The 14,019-nt window shown below is 54.1% G+C and overlaps 1 protein-coding gene across 1 annotated transcript in view; it reads right to left on the bottom strand.

Moving 5' to 3' along the window:
* Positions 1-446: 446 nt before the first annotated feature.
* KCNK9 (potassium two pore domain channel subfamily K member 9) overlaps positions 447-14,019 on the bottom strand; it is an 84,531-nt gene continuing 70,958 nt past the window's right edge. The window contains exon 2 of the mRNA XM_037023273.2: positions 447-13,638. Within this exon, the coding sequence (XP_036879168.1) occupies positions 12,797-13,638 (842 nt within the window). The 3' untranslated portion in view covers positions 447-12,796. The remainder of the gene's footprint in view (positions 13,639-14,019) is intronic.

The raw sequence follows: 14,019 nt of genomic DNA, 5'->3' as shown, positions 1-14,019 counted from the left end.
TTGCTTTGGGCCCTTGATACTCTTGCGAGAAGCAGGGGTCTGGCACCTGACTGGCAATCTTCAAACCCCAGCTCCATCACCTTTTACAGAGGAGAACCCTGAGGGCCGACCACGGTGCCCCCTGCCACACCCTCGCAGATTCCCTGGTGCCTGTGTTCTGGGGCACGGGAGGTCAGGAAGCCCTGACACATGGGTGCCACTGTGGGGTGCTGGAAACAGACTGTGGCAGAGATGAATCCTGGGCACCTTTCTCTGCCTGTCTGTCTTCCTCCCACACAGACAGACTGGGAAAGGGGAAAAGGGGTTGCCATGCTCTGAGCAAAGATTCCCCAGCCAGAGAAGTAAAACAAAAGCCAGCCGGTCAGGTCTCAGCTCAGCTGAGGTCTTGGCTAGGGTTTTAGGGGAAAGACTTCCCAGGCAGCCTGCCCGCAACCAGGAGGACCAAGCCCAAGAGTCATGCACAGCCAGCCGCCGTCTGGCTTGCTTTAAAAAGCCTTCAGAAGGGGGCTCAGCGCAGGGGAGGCCAGGCCAGGCCACCTTTCTTGGTGAAGAAAGACCAAGACACATCTGCAAACGTGCCATAGAGATTTTAATGAAAAAATTAGAAAAGTGCATTATTTTACAACACTACAGTAAATGATTCTTTCTTTTTCTGTAAAGACATTGTAAAATATATACAGGGCTGCTGAGTGCATTCGTTACAAAAGAAAGATGCAATCCTTGCATAAATTACATATTTTACATGGGCTGGATGTCTGCTTGGACTTGTAAACATTGGTGATACAGTTTTTTCTTTCTTCTGTTAAGCTTCAATAATAAATACTTTTGATACTCATTTGATGGTTGTCTCATTCTGTTAAACTTCAGAACGGCATTCTAAGGCCATTTGTGAAGACGGCCTCTCCACAGGCGGAGAAGGCCAGGGCAGAAACGAAAGGAGAGCGGACAGGAACAGTAGGGTTCTTTGAATTTGGTTCCCTGTGGTCCAGTTGGGATCACTGGTTTTGCCCAATCAGGTGCAGCTTCCCACCCAAGGGCTGATGCCTTGACTGCTGGAAAACCTGTTGTCCAAACCCCAAATGCCCACCAACATGGGAAGGCAGGTCCCTGGGAGGGGTTCGGGACAAGCCATTCCGTCCTCCCAGAATGCGGCCCAGCTGCCCCCGCTTCTGGCGGAAATGTCCCGATTTCCATCACCCTCCCCGGGCACCGGTCCTTCCCACAGCAGGATCACCAGAACCAAACCCAGGCAGTCATGAAAAGGCCCAGCAATGCCCCCCAAAAATCCAGAGACCCAACGATACCCAGTCAGCGCACACACACGCACCCCAAATGAATACACAAGGATCCCCATCTCTGTGTCCCCCACCCCCGGAATGAAACCCCTGTCATTTGCCAGTCATTTCAGTGAGTGTGAGTTTGGAATTAACTCAAGCTTAACTTCTTCTATGTCTGGGGTCACAAATGACACTTTTTTCTTTTTAATGTTTTGAGGTACAAGGATACACAATTGGCTGAAGTTACAAATCATAGACTTATTAGCGGGAGCATCAGCGATTGCTTGGCCTGCTGGGACTATATCAGAAATTCTTCCTCCTTGTAAACCAAGCCAGTGGTTTAAAATCTGCTACTGCTTGTCTTCGATGTCTTTGCCTGTGTCTCCTGTTTATTTAATTGCAAACTCTCTGATCAACACTTATAAAGGATAGCTTCAAATCTTCCATTTGGGGTTAGTCTGTTTCCCTGTCTAAATGTGCTCAATAGTGCCAACAGTTTCACCTAACTCCGATGCATTGTCTATTCCATGCAGATCTCTGATAAAGCAGAGGGTAGGCTGAGATGACCTCTGGAGGTCCCTTCCAGCCCAAAGCAACGGTCAAAATGCTATTTGTGGGCTGAATAAACAAATATATAATTAGCCTTTTTCAGGAGTTTGCTCTTCTCTGAGGAGCCATCCAATTATAGAGAAATCTTGTTAATTGTGGGTTCTGCTACACTGGGTTCCCACTAATCGTGTTTTTCCTTTCATTGGATTTTTACTTTTCTACACAACTTCTAAAATTCAGCTCGAGGAAACGCAGCGATTGTGAAGGCACATTCTGATCCCAATGCCTGCTCATCTGACTCTGCTTCTAGGCCTCGTGCACCTTGGGAGCAGGGAGCCATGGGAACTTTGGCCTGTGAGACCAAGCAGGCACCTTGACTGTCCTCACTGAGCATGCTCTGTAAATAATCACCGGATAAATGGATCGGTCAGCCTGCAGTACTGCACAGAGGGGGCTCTTGTGGGGCTACCAGGCCCGCCATTGCTGCAGCTCACATCTAGTACCTGCTTCATCCTCTCAGGCTAAGGAAGGGTAAGTAAGCCTTTCCATGGGGTTCCCCGGGTGGCTGGTGGGCTCTGGGGGGCTGGAAAGCACCCCACCCACACCATGGGCAAGCATCGAATCCACTAGGAACTGTGAGCAGTGGCCACCAGCAGAACTCAACAAGGAAAGGGTCCGAGGGTCTGGGTAGACGTGATTCTTCAGTGTGAGCAGGTCTACAGGACAGCTGCACCTGAACAATGTACATCCCCAGGAGAGAGGAGCTGGCTCAGCTTAGGAACCCTCTGTTGGGAGGACTTAGCTCTGCCATGCCTCCAAACCTGCCCCCACCAAAATGTCACTGAGAACCTCATACATAATGACATAATTCCTTCCATCCACCTGCACCTGTCTGGAAGACACCTGCTTCTCACCTGGCTGTTTCATCCTGTGTAGAAGGGGGCAAGAAGTGACTTGCCCAAGGTTGCACGCACATCACAAGGAGGAAGGAAGCCGGGCCGGGCGCTCACAAAGCCCCGAGGTCTCCACCACCGGCCACCGAGTTGCTGCAGAGGCGAAGCTTGGCTCTATGTTTTTAGTGGTCAAGGCTTATGGCAGAACTTCACAAGACCTCGCTCCTCCAAACCCAGAGCTGCTCTTTGGGTGCTAGAGGTCCCCAAAAACCTGGACTGGAACCTCTGGAGCGGCCAGAGTTGGGCGCCAAGAGGGATGGTGGGCTGGTACATGTTCGCATGCCCACAGAGGCCAGTCTGCATCTCTCGCCGGGAGATGAGAGCACCCACTGGCCCTTTCGAGGCTCTCCTCAAAGGTCACCAAGAGCCACTTCCTCCATGAGGCGCCACCTGAGTCCCCCCACCAGACTCAGTCACTTCCTTTTCATAATTTGATTTCAAGTGAAATGCCCCTGGAGTAACCCGGTAAGAGTTAGGAGCCGAGAGTGATGCAAAGAAAGGAAGAATAAAACTGCCCCAATAAAAAGTCACCGCCCCCTTGAACGCGCCCTCCACTCCTCTCTCCAGCCCTGACTCTACCTCCGTTGGAACCGACGACCACCAGTCAAGGACACACAGGTGACAGGACAGCTTCCCCAGCACCCCCAAGTCCCTGCCAACCTGTGTCCCACAGTTTCAGACAGAACCCAGGCAGCCCCTACTTGACAGGTTCCCACTTCCCATCCTTCGGGAACAATCCCACCCTTCCAAATCCTTCCTTCGAGGATGGGAAAATAAAGGCATGGAGACGGGGCGTGTTCACTGGGACGTCGTGTCTGAGCATCTCGGCCCTCCTCTGAGCCATTCTCATCACTGCCTCCCAGGAGGTGACCTGCCCAGTGACTGTATGCTACTGGAGGGGCTCCGTGGAAGCCCTCTCACCCCCCGCCAGGCCCTTTGTCCCACACGAGGGACCCTGTGGTCTTCCTGGGGGGCCTACACCCTGCAGCCGCGTTCTGCCTCCAGCTGCACCCTGCTAGCTCAGCCTGCAGCCGGAGAACTCACCCCACTGTCTGGGTCTGCGTTCGGAGGCCCATTGCTACGAGGGCGAGACGCGGTAGGACCAAGGTCTGTGAGGCTACTAACAGCCGCCAGAGGCCCGGTCTGAGCGTGGCCCTCCTCTCTATTCCTAGGGGTCTGCAAAGAGCTGGGCTTCTGAGCCAGGTGAAGGAACTGGCAGACCCAGCAAATACTCTCCCTGCAGGCCTGAAACATTCTCCCCTCCAATGCCTGCCCAGCGGAGCCACTCCCTCCCCTGGCATGATGACCCCCTGGATTCCCCAGGAGGTGACTGCCTTCTCCCGAGGCAGTCCCCTGGGTCCTTCCCTGAAGGCAGGCAGAGGGACCCGGTGCTCCCCATGAACCTGAGCACAGAGCCTGGGGAGAAAGGGCCAGAAACATGCCATCAGGATGCTGGGGTCCCATGGCCACAATATCTCTGAGCCTCGTGGCCCCACCTGCCAGGTGGCGTGCTCTGGCCTGCCCTCACCCAGCGTGAACTGTGGGTGGACACAGGGAAGTGACATCTGTGCACAGCGTTGCACATGTGCACGTCTGCGGGTGCCATGGTGGCCTGGCCCTGCAGAGCAGACTGTGGGCCTGAGTCGGACGGGCCTGGCACAAGATCCCTGCAGGACCAGTGGCTCCTGTTGGTAGAGAACAGATCTCTCCCGGAAGCAGAGAGACACCTGAAATAGGACAAGCAGAGGATGCGGCGGGGAGGAGTGGCAGTAGACGGCTCACAGAAAGGGGGTTCAGGTTCAAGTGGAAGGCAGACAGGCAGATCCTGGGGAGCCAAGACCCTCTTCTCACGAGTGAGTGTGACTGCTGGAGCTGTGGGCAGTCCATGACTCCGAGGGGCTCAGGCTTCCCTCCTTAGAACAGGGCACTTCCTGCGGTCAGGGTGAAGGGTGCCTATCAAGGGGACTAAGCAGAGATTCACCACACGGAGCTACTGGTTAATTATGGATCCTTAATTAACCAGGAGTCTAACTGGGAGAGTCACCTGCCACAGAAGGTATCTGGGTAAATACTTCCATGTGCTGGTTGACAGCAGCCGAGCCAGTCTTCCCCAGACTGCGGGCCGAGGGCAGAGAGAACCGGGCATATGTGGGAGGAGGGGAGTGAAGGGGACCTTGCGAACCTGCGACTTTGGCCAAACCCTTTATTCTGGAAAGAAGAAACTCAGATGCAGAGAAGTGAAGGGACTTGCTCCGGGTCACACAGCAAAGGGCAGGGCTTGAGTCCTGGTTCACCCCACATCTAAGCTAGATTTCTTTCCACCCAGCCACTGGCCCCCTCAGCCTCCAGCACCCAGAGGCCTCATCCCAAAATCGAAGTCCACATTGCAACACACGGAGGGAGCTCCATGCGTGGAGATGCCACTCCTTGGCCCTGGCTGGAAGCACTGGCGCACCCCTCAGACACCCAGGCTGGAAGACGGGCCTGAGGAGCAGACAGCTGACCTGCACCCCTGACCCCCCGCACTCACCACGACAGCATGCGCCTCTGGCTCTTCTGCTGATGCCGTTGCTCAAAGGACACTTCCCTCAGCACAGGCCCACAGGAGGCAGCGGCTCCAGGGCAGAGAGAGGCAGAGCAAGGGCGGGTGCCCACAGGGGCATCTCAGACTCCGGGGGCCTTAGCCACGGTCACTGAGGCCCTGGTCACAAAAGCCGTTGTTCTCAGAGTCACTGAGGAAACAGCACATTCTTCACACCAAGTGAGCCGAGAGTCCGGCGGCATTTTCCTGCAGCTAGTCGCTCGCCCGTCTTCGGTAAGGTGAGAGGAGACAGAATGAGGACAAGTCCCCAGGAGACATAAGTGAAAGACCAAATAGATCTTATCCAGAAATATTCCCACATGCAAATTAAAGCTAATGTCCAGAGATGGACAAAACAACACCAGTGAACTCCGCCTGAACAGCAGGACTCTGAGAATTCAAGTTTGGAGAGACTCCAGGATCTATCTGTAGTTTGTTGGGAGAGGCAGCCCAGGACATTCGGGTGGACAGCTCCTCCACGGAGGCCCAAGACTCCGGCTGTGGTTGTCAGAGCAAAAGACTTTGAATAAACGCACTGCATGAGCACTGGGGAGCCATGGAAGGTTCTTGAGCACAAGCCTGGCCTGAGTGACTTAGGGTGTGACCAGCTCATGAAGAGCCTTGACAATCATACTGCCCCGTCGGCTGGGTGTGGCTCCGGCAGGATCCCACTGATGGCTGGACGAAGTCTGCGCCTTTGCCCACACCATGCCTCTGCCTAGAGCAGTGCCCACTGGCCCTTTCAAGGCTCTCCTCAAAGGTCACCAAGAGCCACTTCCTCCATGAGGCTCCATCTGAGCCCCCCCACCAGACTCAGTCAGTTCCTTTTCATAATTTGATTTCAAATGAAATACCCGCGGAGTAACCCGGTGAGAGATGCAGACCGGCCTTTATGAGAATGCAAACATGTACAAGCACGCTCACGCGGGGCTCAGCACAGTGTGGGTGCCAGTGAATGTCACCATGGGCAGTTCCCACAGCCATTCTGTGCAATAGGGTTCATTTATAATCTCTAACTTAAAGGTGGGAACCAAGGCTCCGGAAGCAGACCACCACCCACCCGTGAGTGGCAGAAGCCGGCCTCAGGCCTGTGAGGGGCCAGGATCTGAGCAGCTCCTCTGCTGCTCCAGGGAGGCGAGAAGAGGCTCAGGGTGCCTGAGGCAGTGCCGGGCAGGTGCACAGCCAAGGCTGGAGGTTCCTGTCACATACTGCACGCGTCCCCATGCCGCTCAGCCTCCACTAGAAGTACTCCACGAGGAACAGTGCTGGTTCCTGGTGACGCTCCCACTACAGAGCCCACCCACTGCAGGGTGAGCTGTCCCAGCACGCTCCTGATGTCTGATGACATGCCAAACACCTGCTTTGAGGGGGATGCCCAGCTGTGGACCACTCATGGCTTCACTGGACCTGGTACACTCAACCCTGCCAGGCGAGCGCCGTGAATACCCGGTGGTGGGGTGACCATGTCCATCACGTGGATGCGCTTCAATGTGCCACAATGGAACCTGCCAGCATAAATAATGTTTCAAAGACAGTGATAATGAATTACAGCCCCTGATGGCCAAGCCTACTTCCATAACAACAAATTACATTTTTATGATTATTAATGCTAGGAAGGGCTTGGCAATCTTTACCACTCATTGAGAAGCTACTGGATGCAAAAGTACCCCAAGTGGCTTACAGGACCCTTACAACAGCCCTCCTGGGTTACACCTGCTAGCCAGCTTTATGACAATGCAAGCATATCTCTGTGCTTTATGGCCATTTATAGCTGGGTCAGCCCCACAGGGGTTGAGGGGAAACATGCTGATGTCCGCTCAGCACAGAAGAGAGCTCCATGGGAGATGTCAGAAATAGCAAAGCCTTGTTCAGCTTTGGCAATGAGACCCAGCATCCGGGGACCCACAGACACCTCTCCTGAAGCTTCCATTAGTTTCTCCAACAGTGAACAACATTTAACATGACTTGTTTATCTATAATGAAAGAGATCATCACAGGGGTCTCCAGGGAGCCAGACATATCAAATGTGTTGGTCATGGCTACACAGCATCACCAAGGTTGTTTTCTTGCCGAAAGTTCCTTTACCAAGAAAACCAGTGGACAGCAGCAGGTTGGATGGCATCGCACAGGACAACTGGCCTGGACTCTTCAAAATGGCAGCATCGTGAAAGACAAAAATGGAGAGGAAGGATGTCCCAGACTGGGGGAGCCTGGGGCAACCAGGCTGAACTCTTATAGTGTCTCTCAGTCACAAAAGAAGCTTTGGAGGACATTTTTGGGACAACTGGGAGAATAAAAACACAGGTTATGTTCTAGATAACATTATTGTATGAATGCTAAATTTCTTAAGAGTGATGATGGCACTGTTATCTAGGAAAATGCTCTTGTTCTAGGAGATTAGCTTTTCTTTGGCTGAACCACCTAAAGGCTGCAGACATCACTGCCCCCTCCAAATACCTGAGTGTGAATGTGGGGGATTAAGTAAATACGGCAAAGTGCTGAAGAAGGGGTGGGGGGACAGGTGGGCGGAAGGTCTTGGTACTGTTCTCTCAACTTTCTGTAAGTCTGGAATTTTCAAAACAGGAAACTGGTGGTGGGGAATCATGTAGATTTTGCCCCCCTGACACAGCTGCCTCTACCCAGGTGTGGTTGAGAAAAAACCACATAAAATGATTCCTGCCCAGGGCTTCTGGGGGTCTGAGAACTTTGGGGCCCCAGTTTGCCTGAAGACCGGTGTTCCTGGGCTGCTCTGGGCTCCCCTGCATCTCTCCAGCTCCCAGCACCCTGCCAAACAAAATGAATTTTCTGTTGCTGTTGTTTGGGAAGTTCAACCTTCAGATGTGCCCAGTGACCAGGACCCCCAGGCCACATGTCTTCCTGGGTCACATTCATTTCGTGCTGAATGCTCCTGCATCCGCCCAAACTGTCCCATTCTGTTGGTGAGGGGGCCACAGAGGCTAGTGAGGCCCTGGGAGGTGAAGCCAGGAGTCTGGTGAAGCCAGGAGGCGTGGGTCCGTCCCTATGCTGCTGACCCCTCCGTGTCTGGGGTGTTCCCGAGGCCGCACATAGACCACGGCGCCCGGGCGGCAGGTCTGCATGTGGCAGGGCCCAGGCCACCCCTTTGTGAGCGAAGCCACAGCTCACTAGAGCATTCCACATCATGCGAGAGCGGAAATACCCCCGCACAGGCCCCGGACCTCAGTCCTCTGCAGACGGCCTGAAAAGGTGTCATGATCAGATTTACTATTTAAGAAGAAGATTGCATGAAGAACAGGGTGATAATCCACCCGGTAATTTTCTTTCTTTGGTCATTTTTTGCTCTCCACCTCCCTCCCCACATCAATGCACACAGACAAGGAATGCCTCTAATCCATTTGTCTCTCCAGCTTCCGGCCACTAGCGATTATCACCAGGAATAAGGACCCCCAGGGCTCTCAGATCTGGATGCAGCAAAAAAAATGACCACCTAGGCTTATCTGTGGGTTTCTGGGTTATGGTCCAGATTCTCCCAATCAAGACCCCATGTGCAGAAAACAAGATTAAGCCATCTCCCCTCTTTTCTTGGATAGGGTAAGGGGTTTTAACGGGCATCTGCAAAGAAGAGCTCCCCAGGCTCCAGTCTGTGTCCATTTGCTTCTCCTCCATGAAGAATTAGGGACCCGGTGGGGACTCCTGGGCTGCAAATGGTCTGCTGAGATCATGCCTGAGGGCTGGCACCCTCCTCCCAGTCAGCGATGCGCAGCAGGGGCACACAGGAGCTTCAGAGAGGGCAGCAGGCAGCCCATGGCGCCTGAAAGGCTGATGCCTGGGTTGCAGGACAGAGCGGTATGGACGGAAAGAAGAGGTCCAGTCCAAGCTCCAGGGCTGACCAGATATTTCAAAATGCAGTGCGTTGATTTACTCCTTATCAAGAAGCCTGCCAGTCCAGTGGTTCCCACCCATGACAGGTGTGATGAAGATTACAGTCAGGTGATCTCTAGATAGAACTGAACACAGGGGCACTGCCCACCTTCCTCCTGTCTTAGCTGGCAAACACTCAAGCCGGAATCTGAACTCTCTTTAAGCACCTACAAGGTGTGCTGGTTTCTAGAGCCCTCCCTGGCGGGTGGCGGCCGGCCTCCTGCGGTCCTGGTGGACCACAGCCCCTTCTCAGCTCATTCTCATGAGGCTGAAACCTGTACGCAGACGGGCTGGCATGCGTCCTTCCCCCCAACCACGAACAGCATGGCCGACTGGGAGACGGTGTGAGAAAGCTGGGCTGAAAGGAAGAAATCCCCAGGTGCAGGAGGGAGGAAGGAACCTGGGCCTGAGATGCCAGGAAGTCCAACAAGTCAGGACCTGCCGAGGGCGGAAGTAACGAGCAGCCAGGACACAGCAAAAGGAGAGACAGGCGGGGAGACCTGATGCTGGCTGTGCGGCCTCAGTTACGGATCACCCTTTCCCCAGTTTCTTCCTCTGAAACTGGGGGCATGTAGGTGGGTAGCTCAGACTAAGCTTCCTCCTGGCTTCTGAGGCCACCAAGTGTGAGTGAGCAGGTGTCTGTCAGTGGCTGAGCTCCGGGTGGAGAGGGCCAGGCCCGTTTTATCAGAGAAGCACCCTAGAGGCCCTGACTCGGTGGTCCCACGAGAGCACCTCAGGGGTGTGCCCGGAGGACTCCTTGGCCAGAGACCATGGTGGCAAAGGGTCAGACTGTCAAGAAAAAGATGGACAGCATGAGGGAAGCAAGCCCCGTGAACGCTCAGAGCATAAGGATGTTTCACGTCACCTCTGGAGGAGGGGGCCACCGCAAAGGCGACGCAGCCAGGACAACAGAAGGAGAAAGTCGGTGGGGGGGCTGGGTGACTGCCGTCCACAGGGCCCGGCCAGCAGCCAAGGGCAGGAGAACTAGGGACCCAGAACCAAGACAGACTCCGCATCGCTCGGATACTTAGGTTGGTGGTCATCACATGACCAGAAGAGACTTCATCCTGCATCCTTGACCCTTTAAAGAGAGTCACCACTGTGGAAATATAGAACTCAGAATGTTTCCTAAATTCCCCTGGGAAGAGAGGAGCCCCCTGCCTCTGAAGGCATTCAAGCGAAGCAGGCCACTTCATGACCATATTACACAGGCATTGCAGGGAGGGAGCAGCCCTGAGGGAAGGGTCCAGCCATGTTCCTGGCGCCTTTCCCTGTGGAGAAGCAGGGGCAGGCTCCCTCCCCCGAGGGCTGAGTTAGGGTGCCATGGCGTGGGGGAATCCACTTCTCAGATGCTTCTGTCTCAGGCATGTCAACATTGAACAAATCACTCATCCTCTCAATGCCTCGGGTTCCTTTATAAGTCATAGGTGACCACAGCCCCCATTTGAGGCCAAAGCTTACCGAGGTTTTTCTGAGAAACCCTAAACTTACCCCTGGCAGCCTCCTCCAAGGCAAAAAGTACTCTGAAATATGCCTGGGTTTTTTGTACCTACTACTCCCTATAGCCAACAGTCTCTTTCAAAAGAAAAACATTTTAAAAGGGTAATTGCTTCTATTCTCTGGACAGTTTTACAGCACTAAAAAATTTTTCTTTGAATCTTAAAAACCAGGGAATCAATACAAACCTTGAAGACTGATAATTGTCCACTTTGGCCAAGAGAGTCACAGACCCTGTGTCCTGGATGAAGGCCATTTCCAACATGAGATGCAGCATTAAAGTGCTGGCCCCTTCAGAGGAGTCTCAGGGGCTGTGTTTCAGCCTCATGGCCCACATTAGGCACTGGCGGCATTTGGTGCCATCTCCTTTAGAATCCTTGTGCATCTATTCTTTCTAAGGGGCAGACCCTCTATTCTGAGCCCCTGGGGCTCCCACTGCTTCTCTGAGCAGTAGCACTAAAAACCCATTTCTGTTGAAGAGCCTGAGCTTCCAGTTTATCAAAAAGGAGTGGGAGGGCGGGTGATTTTCAGAAAAGGCAGGAATGGTGACAAGAGGAATGAAAGTCCGCTCGGTGAATCTAGAGGGCAGACTTTCCTTCATTCCTGTCACTGAAAGGGCCCCCCATGTGCCATATTCTATAGCCTACCTGCTCCCCAGGGGGTCAGCAGGCCGCCTCCTGTTGAAAGTGGGCGGGAATTTCCCCACTACTCAGAAAAATCGTCCCCTGAGATCTACAAGTTCCCAGCAGGCCAAGACACAGCTCCTTGCCTCCGAACACTTCCTGAGACCAACATGAACTTTCCCTTATTTACAAATCAAATGCAATTAGAGACAATATTTCTTGAAATCCATATATATATATATATTTTTTTTTTAAACAAGGAATGCCCTGTCATTTTTTTATTAGGAAAAGAAACCACATTAACCTAATACCCATCCTCATCCAAGTATCTGAACCGAATTCTTATTCATGTAGGTAGATGTTGTCCAGGTCACCATCACCATCACCTTCATCACATAAATAAGAGGGAAATAATAAAAATAATAGGAACTCCACGGTTCCAACAATTTTCCAGTTTCCTCTGACACTTCCAGTTGCATGGTAAATTGTTGGAACTGGAGATGATAAAATTAAAGTGTCTTTAATAAATTAATATTATCATTGGCTTTTGATTATTCCATTGCTAGTTTTGTTTTCTTGTGTTGATAATGCATACCAGTTTAACAAAGTGCATGCTTTTTAAAAATTTTTGAACTGGCAAGCTAGAATGATCCACGTCTTCTTGCCCACCCACCCCCTAAAAAGAAGTTAATATAATTTAGAACCTAGCATTTTTAAAATATGGGCATGACACACCTGGGATAAAGACTGCTTATGGAACATGCTCGACTTGGCAAGATGGTAAATCAAACACCTCGTGGGTTTTGTTTTCCCGTTTTGTTTGGAAGCAGCCGAAAGCAGGTTATTAACAAAAGTGTGTGATGGAAAAGAAAAACGAATACCTGATATTTCCCATTGGTCACATGGCACACACAGAAGCACACCGGTGTGTGTGTTCATTCACACACACTCAAGCAACGCACAGTACACACATACAGCCACCCGCTGCTTGGGGAGGTGAGGGAGGGTCAGCTCGGAGACACACCGTGGGCAGCGCTGGAGGCTCTCGGCCTGGGGTGCAGCTGGGTTGGGGATCCGCTCAGCTCCGTCTCATACCTGTCCTGGAAAGCCGCCCGGAGCCGGGGCAGGCTGGGGGGAAATGTAAGGCATCCTTCGCTGGGAAGGAGGGGGGGATCCATGCTTCATGCTCGGATGCGGGGGTCGGAGGAGGGCGCGCCTTCCCCGCGCCCCGGGCCTGCTCTGTCTCGCTGGGAAGGCGGGGGAGAAATGAAGGCAGGAGAGAAAATAACGACGATGACAACGATAATAATAAAGGACGCTAACCGGAAATAAATAAGGAAGAGAAGTCGCGTTGGGCCAGTGGAACTTAACGCCGCACACGCCGGCGCCTGTCCGTCCGCGTGTCCCCCGCGCCCCCTAGACGGACCTGCGCCGCCTCATCAGCCCGCGGCTGTCGGAGAGGCTGTGCAGCCCCGGGGACACGGAGCTGATGGGCGACGGGAACAGGCTGTTGCGCAGCGAGCTCGGGGAGATCTCCTCGATCCTGTACGCGGGGCGGGGGAGGTCCTGGGGCGCCAGCTTGGGGCCGAGCGAGTTCCGGGGCGCCCCCGGGCGGCCGGCGTGGCCCCGCGGGCGGTAGCAGGCGCAGGAGCAGACGGACTGGAGGTCGGCCGCGTCGGCCCCGAGCCGCGGCCGGCCCCGCCGCGCCTCCCCGGGGACGTGGACGCCCGTGCTGCCCCGGGCCCCGGCCAGGGACGCCCTCTCCTCGGCGTCCCGCCGCTCGTCCTCGCTGTTCATGGTCAGGAACCTGAGCACCACCAGGTTGAGGAAGGCCCCGATGACCGTGAGGCCCACCAGGATGTACATGAAGCTGAAGGCCACGTAGAGCGGCTTCCGCTGCAGGGCGCCCTTGGTCTGCAGGGCCACGTAGTCCCCGAACCCGATGGTGGTCAGCGTGATGAAGCAGTAGTAGTAGGCGTGGAAGAAGCTCCACTCCTCGCACTGGGAGAAGGCGGCCGCCCCGATGCACAGCGTCCCCATGCAGGAGAAGAAGCCCACGGTCACCATGTTCTCCATGGACACCTCCGTGCTGCGCATGCCGCAGCACTTCTTGATGCGCTTCAGGAGGTAGCGCACGAAGGTGTTCATCCGCTCTCCCAGGCTCTGGAACATGACCAGCGTCAGCGGGATGCCCAGCACCGCGTAGAACATGCAGAAGGCCTTGCCCGCGTCGGTGCCGGGGGCAGCGTGCCCATAACCTGAGGGCAGGGGGGAGAAGGAAGATAGTGAGAAGCCCATGAGGCTCGGGGTGGCGCAGGCCGGGCAAGTTCCAGCAGGGAGGGGACTGGGCATGTCAGTCGGGATGGGGCTTCGGACATGGCGGGGAGAGGAAGGGACCAGGAGGGAGGGTCAGGGGAGACACGTCTCGGGAGGCTGGAGCTGGGTGCACGTCGGGGCATTCCGGCCGGAGCGGAGTCTGCAGCGTGCCCACGGCTCGGGGCATTTCATCCGAAACACTTAGAGGAGGGGTTTGGGCATCGTTCCATTGTTCTTAGAGCAACACGAAGTTTCTCAAAAGAAAAGCAGCATATTCAGGAGTAAGGAAACTGCGAAAGTAACAAGTCCACGGGATGGAATTA

Source organism: Manis javanica, chromosome 2, assembly GCF_040802235.1.
Source record: "Manis javanica isolate MJ-LG chromosome 2, MJ_LKY, whole genome shotgun sequence".
Lineage (NCBI taxonomy): Eukaryota > Metazoa > Chordata > Mammalia > Pholidota > Manidae > Manis > Manis javanica.
This window is presented reverse-complemented; position numbering and strand designations above follow the sequence as displayed.